This window comes from Bombus terrestris, chromosome 16 (assembly GCF_910591885.1).
Source record: "Bombus terrestris chromosome 16, iyBomTerr1.2, whole genome shotgun sequence".
In the NCBI taxonomy this organism is placed as follows: Eukaryota; Metazoa; Arthropoda; class Insecta; order Hymenoptera; family Apidae; genus Bombus; species Bombus terrestris.
In genome coordinates, this window is record NC_063284.1 from 891,571 (window position 1) to 904,359 (window position 12,789).

Below are 12,789 nucleotides of genomic sequence, written 5' to 3' on the forward strand. Positions count from 1 at the left end.
ATGGAAAAATAGATATGGCGAGTCGGATTACGAGAGATGAATATATAATTGGTAGGTGATTTTGTATGGTTCATACGTGAATTTATTAACATACCTGAGAGTGACTGCGTTGTTTCCATAGAGTTCCAAGTTCAAGTTGTAGAATCGCTCGCTCTTGCTGCAATCGACCTCGTCCACTCTCTCGCAAACCCTGGTTTCCTGATCGAAGACGGTTCCATTCAGACAGAGGAACTTTATGTCCATAATCTCGTCTGAAACCAAGTCTCATGGTGAAGGACAGGATCATTATTCGGGGATGCTCTTCTGGGTCACGGTTCTCGAAACGTCCATACGTCCCACATTATTCGAAAATTCAATCGAAATTTCAATTACCGCAGTAATTTATGAAGCAAATTCAGTCTTAAATATATTAAACAAAGTAAATATGGTTTAATAAACATTATCCGCCTACTGAAATTTGCATTAGGAAATAGATTTATTTAGAAAGAATTACGTTGCACAAGGTAGAAAATTGTTATGCGTGTGCGTGTACATAAGAAGATATTATACAATACAGATTTATAAAAAGGACTATACCAAAAAAGTACAAAGTTTCGGTAAAAAAAATACAAATATTATAAAGAACATTACATAATAAAGCTTTTTATGAAAAAATGATACATCAAGAAGGTACCAGTTTTATAAAAGAAACTTGCATACTTCGAGAAGATACAAAATTTCTATAAATAAACTTATTGGAAGAAAAACTGTATAGCAAAACGTTCCTACAAATTACACGAAAGATTCCAAAATTTAAAATTGAAATCATCCATGGAAGATTAAAAAGTTGAGACAATAGGGAAAAAATGAAAAAGGAAAAAAGATACGTCACGTCTAACGAAGATATTTAAAAGGTTAGACGATCTACACGATTCCTCGTGACGAGTCGAAGCCAGACGTTCTCGACTTAGGTCAGTAAACGTTCCTCGACGACCGTGACATTCTCTTCCGAGTGATCTCTCGATCGATTACAAAACTTGGATCAGACGTTTGCCAGGCCCCCGAGGCGGGCCTCTCGCGGTCCTTCGATCGTACGATCGATCGATCGATTTGTCTCGCGTTTACGAGTCTCGTTCCCTGCCTGGCGTTAACTTAATTATCGGTTTCTAATTGTCGCGATAACAAATTAACGATAAGAATTAAATTAAGAAGCAAATTACGATCGATCGATCGATCGATCCCCTGAGGAGTCTGTTTCGAATTAATCGATGCGCGCTCGAACGAATTCAACGTCGGTTGCAGTCCTTTTTGCGGGAAATTGACGAAGTAGGGAAGCCATTCGAATTAATTAATTAGCTTTCTCGGTGTAATCTAATTTAAGCTGAGAAAATAAGATAACTTTTGTAGGCTTAATTTAGAATAATGAAATATTTGTTAGGTCTATTTGAAATAGGTGGTAAAGTATTAAAATACGAGGGATATATTTTTAAATAAATGCATTTTGTCCATCCGTTTAGTATTTAAGATCTTTGTCGAATATTATACTTGGCGAGGGATCGTACTATTTTGCTATTTTGAGAAATTGGGAAATTGAAAGTTATAGAAGCGACTGCAGAAATATCGCTGAATTACCTTTTTGACCGATGGTGCAAACGTGAAACATCTGACATCCGGCTTCAACATCCGCGTAGTATCCACCGATCACCTTCCCCTGACACGAGAAATTCGTCTCTGGCAGGTTGTCGAAGTCCAAATACTTGCGAGATAACAAAACATGATTACTATAAAACATGTGATCACGATTAACCCCAAAGACAGTATTGTACGATCAATTTAAAAAATTCATTCCAGAATTCATTGGGGCTCGAAATTTTTGAAAATAATTTCCAACTGAAAACGCGATAAACGTATACTGTAACGCGAAAGGTATTCTAACGAGGTTATTAAAAATATCTGAATACTCACGCCAGGTTCCCCCGCGCTGCATAACAAGGAGCCATGCTGGAGGTTGATGATCGACGATAAAACTGCAACAAACCAGCCAATCACGAGCTATCGTTAATAATATTCTAAAGCAATCCATACGTTCGCAATAGCGGAGCGTATGAAAGAAGGAAAGAAGGAAAGAAAGAAAAAAGGGGAAAAATTCGAGAGTAAAAGTGTCGCGCGAAAGGGAAAATAATTTTTCATTCGACAAAGAAAAATGAAATAAAATAAAAGGCTACATGTTCGGCACGAGGATAATAATTTACTGGACTAATTTATGCGTTTGCGTAACTTTTCTACTCGGAGACCCTGTTACACCAGTTACGGTTATAATTATAAGCAACTATCGACATGCACCTAGGTCGTTGCTCTCTAATTTCCTATACTTGTTTCTTTAAAAAATTCCATCTATATCTAGCAAATACTAACATCTATTATGTAAATCGTTCTACAATAATCTCAGACTCATGTACGATATACCCAATAGAGAACAACAAGTTTTTAAATTGGAAATTACAATTTTCCATATGTTTGCTGAAATTCTGCATATTTTGAGGTACAAGAACCACTATTTCCAGGCAATTACTGTTTACATTTATATTATAGGAAACGCAGAGAAAAGAGCTGATTTCAGAACCACTTGTTACCGGATCCGATCAGGGCATTGGTTTCGATCGGTGCTGGCAGAGTCGGAGTCGGAAAAATGATTATTAAATAAAATAGAATGTCGCAGCGTAGAGAATCGATCGACGATCGAGTGGTCAGTTGTAGGCCGAGGTCATCCGGTGTGCATGCGGGCCATCCAATCAGATACGTCCCCGGATCCTGTCGATCTCTCGCGAATCTAATATTCGTGATCGAGGTCTTTTGCAAAGCTGCAGTCGGTTGCCGAAGATATCGCGATCAAGATCGGGCGAACACGCACGTTCTCAGAATTTAATTATGTATAATGTCGTCCAGATTCAAGCTTCGAGACTCAAATTTCGAAAAAATTAACCTTGAATTAATTTACGCTCGATGATCGACGTTTTTAATTAGCGATTAATAATTTCATCACTCGACTAAATTAACCGTAAACTTTAATCGTAAGCGGTAGTTGATTAATTAAAATAAAGATCTTTATCCATCTTTACCTACAGCATTCAATGTTTCATTGATTACCAAGAAAATAATCTGCATGGCAAATTGACCAATTATATTGCTGTGTACTGCCTGCAAGTTTCACTTGCTGACGTTCAACACGAGAGTTATTAAAATAAATTTATTATAAAATCGTCAAAATGCAATGAAATATAATTTTATTTTATACTAAACACGTTTAAAGTTAACTTCGCTTTACGATTATTTCTCGTTATTCCAAGCATATCGAGTGTCCAGAATCTTCAGAAGAAGGTAGCAGCGTGCATGCGTATAACGATGAATGCTTCTGATGCAAGGAGAAATTGAAGAAACTTGATTAGAAATCATTAAAAAAATTACAGCAGAGTCGCGATCCAATGTTTCATTTGTGTTATATTAACGTTACTAAAATTGAGAAACATTGTATTTCAATAATTTTTAGAATTTTTCGAGAATTTATAGAAACGAATATTCACGTATTCCCGATTCAAAAAATTAAGGATTCAACAATTTTAAGAACTTGGAAAATTGAGAAAATTCTTAAAATTCGTCAATTTAATAATAATTAATATTTTTAATATTTATAATATTTATATCTACATTTATATTTATAATAAAAGTTGACAATAAATATTTTTCTACGGAAGAAAGAAAAAATACATAACTTTAGACTTTCTATCGTAACGTTATTTATATTGCAGGAACGATTCATCGAATTTTGGTTTCTACGATGGAATTCCGCCATGCGGGGCCACACGCTTTCCATTTCTTCAACCTTTCCCTTTCAAAACCTTCCACACAATATATCCAATTATACTGTATATGATACATCCATTTCGACACATATTTTCCAATTCACTGCGAAGTATGTCATTGATCCACTTGTTTAACGAAGCTTTTATTCCAGATATTACAAACCTGTTCGTAACACAAAATATACTACTCTAATAACGCAACTAAAGAAATTTTTTTTTTTTGTTTGGTAATAAAATAAAACGTGTTATTAATTTTCTAATTGTGCCGCTAAATATTCTACGCGCACAATTTCAAATTTTAACTAACAATGAATTAAATGAGATTAGAATTTTTAGAATCGATAATTCTGGATATATGGAGGTATTTATTAAGCTATCGGACAGTGACGAAACATTAGCACGATGCGAAAACGGGCGTAAAGTAGATATTTTTCCCAGACTCTCGCCCGTAAACTCAATGATCGTTCTTTCATCTCTAGAAAGCTGCGCGGAGTTATTGATGACATTGCCTACGGCGAAATAGACGGAAACTGTAGTCACGTGACATAATCAGAAATACCTAGGTGAAAGGTTAATGCATTCCTCGAGAAGAAATTTTAGGGCGTCAAGCAAGAACTTTGATAAATTTTCCATAATTCGGACAAAATTTCAATTTCCTTCTTCTAGTTGTACTCGTTCTTCATAGATTGTTATCAACAATCCACATTGTTATCAACAATTAAGAGAAATTTTGAATATTCGAAAGGGGGTTCCTCGAACTTCTCCAAACGCCCTGCAATCATCGGTATCGTCGATCACGAATATCATCGGAAATAAGCAAGATCACACGCTCCACTTGCCGAGAACGCCACTCATCGTTTCGTCGTCGAGGCAGCAAGACATTTCCAAACGTGATTTCACCGTCTAAACGTAGTCCATTTGTCCATAAATAATTTGACGTAACGAGGACGAATCAGGAATCGGAGGATCGTTATCGCTCGCGTCATCAACGTCTTTCATAATTCCCGGTTCGCGTAACTTATTTGCCATGCAGATTCCAGTTGCTAATTTCGTTAATCGAAACGTGTACGTGCCCGATGCTACAGCTGCCTGTTTCTTTCGGCTTCTACTCTTTTCTCTACTCCTCTCTCTAGACAGCTTCTTAACTTTGAGAAAACTGTAAAGGGATTGTTATCGACGTGCGTCGTTTTCCGTTCGAATTTCATGCCGAAGACTTTGGTGAGATGGCGAATGAAATTTCGTGGATCGCAGCAGGGCGAATCGAAACTTGCATACGTATGAACGCTAATGAACAGTTCTTCGACTCTTTTTGCTCCTAGTTTGTTTCTCGTCATTGCTGATGAGTAATGTTTCTATCTTTGTTTATCTTTCGTTATGCGGTAGCATCGTTGAACGAGGCAGTGATATAATCCCTTCAGCATGTAACGCCTGTGTGAATCTCGTGACATTTAGATCTGCCAACTGGCCGACCCAATGCTCATCTTCGCGGGACAAGTTCTTGACAGTCCGATGCCTTCGTCCAGGATGTTAGACATGCTCGGGATATTAAGGGGCACGTGTGCTGCCATATTTCATTAGTATAATATCTATAGCATATTACGTATGTACAAATTGTATCTTGCGTAATAATTTATTAATTTGCTTCGATTTGTCTATTTTACCTATTCAGCCGTTTATTCGTTTATTTTCAAGTATGAATTTATTTTTCAGATAATTTTACTAGAATGTTACATTCTGCTTCTATCTTCGTTTATTCCTTAAAGCTAAAACTTAATTTCCTAATTTCCTACCCGTGCAATAATTCCTTTCATCGATGCTTCGTTTCTTTTTTTTCTTCTTTTTGTATGTCTCGTTGTACGTTGTAATCTTGCAGAAAGAAGTTTAAAACAGCCAAGTACATTATTTTATTTTCTCTCAATTATCTCGTAGACTGTCTCAGAAATGCGAGAAAAGAAAATGCAATAACTTCCTCAGGACGAAGAGTAATAATCTTAAATCGGTGATTACGCAAACTCATGCAAATTATTCTGTTTAATTTTCCGAATGCTCGGTGCAGCTCGCGCTATGGGAAATTCGTTCGGCTAAAGTTTCCAGCGTGTGGGTGTACAAACGACTTCCGTTTGTTTAACGAGCCCCAATTTATAAAAACGAGCCACTCGATTCATACTATAATTAAAATAACGCCGGAGAAATATAGCGGCAAGCGCATGATAATCATGGGAATTCTTTTCTCCTATGCAATTATAGTTCATTAGGATTCCTGATATGAATTTAATTATTTACTAATAATTATCATAAATTTCCATGAAATTGTCCCACTTTTATTGCTTATCTCATTCGTAAGAGAAATTACAAAAATGTCAATGAAAATTTTCATTTCTTCTATTATCTACTGCTAAAATAATTCGCAACAAGAATTATCAAAGAAAAATTGGCGATAATTTGCAGAACGAATTATCGAATTTTATAGTGGAATCGATCGATTCGAGAACGTGCGATTCGAGCAATTATTAGGAATCGTGCCCGCTGGAAACAATTGAATTTCCCACGAATTATCAAACGAACAAAAGTACAATTAGTACCTGTGGCGATCCGAAGATCTACAATGGGACAATTAAATCTTGAGAAACGAGAATTGGCAAAGTGGCAGAGGAAAGGCCTGTTTAGGACTGACTACCGAATTAACAGGTCGATCAGCACTTGCTCGATACTTTTGTACAACTGTTATTCGCAGTGTTGGTCCTCTTTAGCTTAAGTCGGAAATTTTTAAGAAACGAACAAAGCTTTAAAAAAGAAAAATGACAGAGAATAGAAAGATCAAGAGGACAATATAAAAAAAGAAAAAGAGAAATAGAAGATAATTATTCCAATAATTTTCAGAACATAAAAATAGATTGTTCGACTAAAACAGAAAGATCAGGAAATAAAAAGTGAAGAGGGAAGAAAAGAAAAATTGTTGTAAATAATTATTTAAAGTGAAAGATTGTTCAGGTCGGAAAAGTCGCAGCTTCGTTAAAACGAATCGCGAGCAGAGTCGAGAGCGTTCGAGAGATGAGCAACATTGAGCAACATTGTTGCTAGATGTAGTAACGTCTTAGAGACGCTACTGTAACGGTAATATCACGGTAATGGCTGTAACTGTTGCGATAATCGGGTCTCGGTTTCTTCTTTGGTCTCCTCTTCGTTCACCTTGTTCCGTTTCGCGAATACCTTTTCTTTCTTTCGAATTCGATTAGAGGAAAGATGCGCCACTTCCATTTCACGGAAAGTTCAATTCCGTATATTTTGAAATTTATTTCGTTACTTTGTATACATTCTCCTTTTTAGATTCTTTCCTTTCCTTTTTAGATTTCCATTTTTATAAATTAGCTTCGTGTTTGATTCTTTAGCTTGCGATTGAAATTGATTCGATTTATTTGATAAAGTTACTGTTATTCATGGAGCCGTCATCTGTATTGTTGGTATAACTGGAACGCACGGTTCTCTAATTATACTCGAATTAATGGCTCGTTGTAGTTGATCGAGTGGAGAAAAAACGATTCAATTTACCGACTCCTCTCTGTTAATCCCGATTTCGTGCTATTTTATTCTTAATTCTTCGAAAATAAATGGGTGATTCAGCTTTTTCAACGAAATTAAACAGAAAAATCCGCGATACATAATTCATTCACAATAATTATATTACACGAAAAAATAATTTTCGATACTTCTCGCTGTAAACTCCAGATTTAAAGCTGTCTTAAAAGACTTAAAAAGTCCTTGTAACCTCGAAAGACGTTCTCTCGAGGACGCTCCGCAGGAGGAAGCGGCTCGATCGGCTGAAAGTCAGCTGAGTCTATTAGAGTCGAAAGGGCACGCTGGCACGCGGGTGTATTGTAAAATCACGTAAGAAGAGCACCTTTCACCTCGTCGATCGCGCGTACAGCCTGCTTTTATACCAAATATCCGCGATTACCGAACAAACATCGATAATGAACGACCGGTGTCGACGATCTACCGATCCAGGAAATACACTCCACACTACGTACCATTGTACCAACGCTTGACAAACTAACAGGCTTTCTCGAACCATGCACTGTTACTTATCAGTTTTATATTTAATAATTTTATTCTTTTTGTATTTAACAAATTTTACAGGGTTGTGAGAAACGATGGAAGAAGAAAAATGAAATTGGTAATTATTATAAATAACTCGGAAACAATTCGTTTAATAAATGCAACAAGTATTTCATCCGATTTAGCTTCGACCAAAAATTCATGATCTTGAACGAGCCCAAAGAATGGCGTTAAATGGATCACCTGTTGAAGCTGCACGAAACGAGACAAGTAAAAATAGAGGTTTCCGACGAAAAAAGGACAAGACCGAGGAAGAAAAAGAACAAAATCCACGAGGATAAAAGTGAAGGTGAGCAGAGAATCGTTGCAAAATCGGGCCGCGGTGGTAAAAGAACGAGAAGCTGGTAATTTGGTCGATACGTCAGCGCTTTCTACGATTATGGTATCGTGACGCGTCGTTCGCGTAAATAGAGCAACGAAAAAAACAGGGTTCACGTGTAATTGTTACATAAAACACTCGTCCGATTGGCGCGACTACGTTTCGCAAAGATTCGTCACGATATTTAAATACGGTTCCTGAAATTTGTAATCTGGATGCACAAGGAAAAGATTCCTTTACGCAACCTCGAAATTTACGAATCTCCATAGGTCGGTATAAATTTACACACACAAATATGATCAGTTATATAACACCTCTTCCTTCGACCTTAAATGTTAGCATAATCATCCCATCCAGAGAACAAAGCATCTTTATTTCCTTCTCGTTCCCCTTTGTTCCTCATTTCTCCTCCTTTCAATATCCGTCGACAGCAAATTCACTTTGCAACTTCTGTCTAATTAAAAAATTTAAAATGCTCTATTCTTTTTGGCAAACGTTACTTCCTCCTGACCGTATACGTTTTAGAAAGTGAAATTTAACTTTTTTCTTCCCGAACACCGCGGAAGATGGCAATTACATTATCGAAAAAGAGGGCGATAACTGTTTTGAAATTATAGAACTAATTCGAATTTCATAAGTCTCTTCTTTTCGTCAGTTATAATTTATCCTCATTAATCACACGATATGCGGAGAACTTTTTAGAAAGCAAAATTAAATTTCTCTTTCCAAAATCTCCGGAACTTGGCGATTATTTCGTTTCAGAACGTACAATTACAGTTCTCCGATATCAATATTGGAAGATAACTTAAATTTAACGTGAATAATTTTATGCTTTATGCTGGCAGAAGTTCTTGAAATACAATGTTTCAAATATATTTCAAACTACAGAGAATATCCAAAGTATGATATTTGCTATATTCGTGAAAATATGAATTTTCGCATAAATATTCGCGGTCTAGTGACATGCCTAATGATAACATGTCGCTTTTCCCTAGCAACATCATGCATAACTAATTGTAAGATCCGATCCTATGCTATCAGATCCATTGTTCGCACTTGCGTTTCCCGGCAGTCAGCGAAGAATAAATATTTAACAGGTGGCCAAGATGACTTGTCGCCGATGTAGAAAGTCTCTCTGGTGCTGTGCCCGGCGACTCTCAGGTTTCTAATACATCAATATTTCTCGGTGTTTCAACGACAAGGAAAAAAGCGAGAGCACAGCCGGGTGAAAGTTTACAAAGGATGAGAATTCGGATAATGCTCGAACGTCCTCATAAATATTTAACAGTCTGGATGATCCCGGATGGGTCCTCTCCTTCACGCTTCTCGCAGAGATCTCTTTCTTTGGTGTCGAAACGTGTTTTGGTACCAGTTGGAACGATTCGAATTTTTGGAATTTTAGAATATTCACAATGTTTGAATATGTTTTGATTTATCATGGAATTTTAATGACGTATCGATAAAATATAGTTCGTAATCGTATTCTTAAAAAATATTCAAGATTATTCAATATTTTCAAAATGGTATGCTATGAAATTGTTTACTCTCTGAACACTTCAGAATTAATGTAAAAACGCAACTTTTGTAAACACGATTACTTAACAAAGGCTTCGCTATCGTTCGATATAAATTTGTGCATAAAAATATAATTTCTTTAATTTCATCAAATACCGTGATCCTTCCTAGTTCCACTTTAATACGGAAAAGAGAACAATAGGAACTCAACCGTTCTAAATTGTCTCACATGTTTTCGTTCATCTTGTCACTTAAGAAAGAACTTTCCGCGGTATATCGCCTACTATAAATAGAATTTATTAGCATAATTATGTGTCCGGACAATCAGACCGGCGTTCTTGTTCGACGGAGTAGGCAGACAATGTCAATCCAGGTCAAATAGTAGGATCAAAAGTACGAGCCACGTTTCAGAAACAATGGAATTTCTTCGTTAACATATGCGTTTTCTAAACTATTCTGATATCCTAAATCATTGGTATCTCGATTAATGGAAAGAGTAAAGATACTGGTCAAAAGAGAAAATCTACGACGAAAGAGCAAGTACAGCTTCAAAGTATAGTTATTAAGATGCTATTAAACCGGAATAAGACAATGTAAAAACTATATTTAAAAAGAAATTCCAAATGATTATCCAGAAATGTTTAACCTGGATTTTCCCGAAAACCGAGGCTTCCAGAGCAAAAGCTTATTTCACAGTTTCGTCGCGTCTTTTTGCCCAATATCACCTATCGGTCCATGAAATTCTTTACTTGGAACGACATACGAGAAGTCACGGAAAAACTGAGAAAAATGACAAGCCTGTGCACGTAGGACGAAGAATTTCGCTGGAACACGAATTCCGCTGTACCGAGATCATAAAAGTACTATACGCATCAGAACAGAAGAAAAAGAACAAAATCGTTGCCATACCGGTTTCTAATATCCAGAGGAACACCGCTCGAGGGAGTTCATAAACGAAAGCGGCGCGGTTATCGAGCGGATCGATTTATTTCAACGGTGGAACGTGCCGATCTCGATTTAACCGATCTACCTGCACTTGCAGCGGCGCAAACACGCGTATTCCATCGGAGTAGGGCCGCGATCTATCGATCTTTGCACGCGTTCCGTCGCGGATACGTGAAAATCCGCCGAGCTGCCAGCTTACCGGGTTTCGTAACGCGTGTACCGTGCGATCGCCGCGAGTAAACCTGGTATCCTGCTGGTATACGTTTGCATACGTTGACGAGCGATACTTGTATCACAGATGCGTGTATTCGTATAGTGTGTTTATGAAATTTTACATTTTTCGCTAATTTTAAAAATTGAATTATCTTCAGAGTATTGTACGGAGTGTGGCGTTCAACTCTACCATCCTTAATTACTCGCTTATTCGTCACGATACTGAGAAATGTTTTCGACAAAAGGTGTATGGCGTCGAGAGAGACGTATTGTGCCTTTATCAATTTTTTCTTGTCGCACTTGGACGTTTTAAAACGTATTTGGAGAGCACAGTATGCCCTCCTCGATATCGTACAACTTTTGGCTGAAACATTGTTTTGTATCATCGCAAATAAGAATTTGTATATGGCATAGAATGATTTCAAGTAGTTTGATGAGCTTTTCGAAAAAATAGCTTATACAATGTGTTGCATAAATTATAAAACTATCCTAAAATTTTTAAACGTGATAACATATCATCATATTCGAATATCAAAAGACATCTCGTAAATAAAAGTACCAAATCCAATAATTTTCCAGCTCGCACCAAGATGTCTGTCCAACTTGCCCGACTTTACTTTCATTTAAAGCGCGATGCAAATCCGAATCGCTCTCTAGAAACTTACGACGCAGAATAGCAGCAAAACAGTGTGTTTACAGTGCAAGAGAAGAGAAGCGTGGAGCAGTAAAGCGGCGAACCAGTGTAACTAGTAACTGGTGTCTCGACTTCCGGTTTCGATGCGGACGCGGCGTTCCCGGGCCGCGTTTCCGTGGGTTTCTGGATTACGTGCTGGCGTGCGACGGTGCGTGCTGGTTCATTATGCGCAAGAAAGCAAGAAAGAGGCGAGAACCGAGTCATTGCTATTCGAGGGCCGGCGCAGGAAACGGAAGTTCCCGATTATCCACAAGACACGACAAGTATCCTCGGATCGCCGCGTATTCAGACTTACGGTTGTCAAACTGTCAACGTTGCGAGCTGCGGATATTGTCAGAAAATGGAGATAATTATATTTTTGGGAAATTTCTGCTACACTGATTAAGAATATTTTATTTATTTTTAGCGGATATTGGAAATTTAACGTGCATAGATCTCTTGATCAAATATTTCTTTATTTGCTCATTTCGATATTTGAAAATTTATTAAGAAATTATTACAATTATCAGATAAGTTAGAATTAGGAGTACGTACACTCTTTTAGTTAGAATTTTTAAGAAATTAACAGATGAGATCAAACATTGTTGCAGTAGGTACTACGAGCAACACTAAATGAAGAAGAAAGACGAGGAACAGGCGTCTTTGATGAATTTCTGCAATATTAACAGAGAACATTTGTTTCGTCATTTTTTATTTGACACGGTCGACTTTATTTTTCATAATGTAGGTGTGATTCATGGCTCTGATTCCGACTTTTCTGACACATGTCGTCATCGCCGCGCGTACACAGGAACACGTGTCTACTCACGCAAGCGCGTACGAAGCACGAGGGAGTTTCATTGAGGAGCAGAGAGATGAATGAGTCAAGGAAGCGGACGTCATTCACAATAAATGTCACTCCCGTGGATACTGCCGATAGTCACGTGAATCCTCAAGAAATCTTCCTCTGTCACGCGTGCTTTGTTCTTCGTAACGGAACATTTTAATTGACGATAGCATTAGGTTGAGAAACGTTAAGCTTGTCGTGGATATCATCTCATAGATATTGTACAATACGTGTATCTTAAATATTATATCATATGTTTGAAATTAAAATTAAATTTTTCCAACAATCCAGACTCCATTCTTATCCTAAATTAAATCTTTCA

General features: G+C 37.1%; 1 protein-coding gene across 10 annotated transcripts in view; it reads right to left on the reverse strand.

Annotated features, from left to right (window-relative positions):
• LOC100643426 (myb-like protein X) overlaps positions 1-12,789 on the reverse strand; it is a 63,306-nt gene that overhangs the window by 7,572 nt on the left and 42,945 nt on the right. For 8 of the 10 annotated variants that reach the window (XM_048413484.1, XM_048413481.1, XM_048413479.1 and 5 more), the window contains 3 exons: positions 1,945-2,006; positions 1,612-1,735; positions 95-263 (listed from right to left, as the gene is read on the reverse strand). In XM_048413484.1, the coding sequence (XP_048269441.1) occupies positions 95-263; positions 1,612-1,735; positions 1,945-2,006 (355 nt within the window). Of the gene's footprint in view, positions 1-94; positions 264-1,611; positions 1,736-1,944; positions 2,013-12,789 lie in introns of those variants that run through there. The other 2 variants (XM_020867200.2, XM_048413485.1) reach the window with 2 other exon arrangements.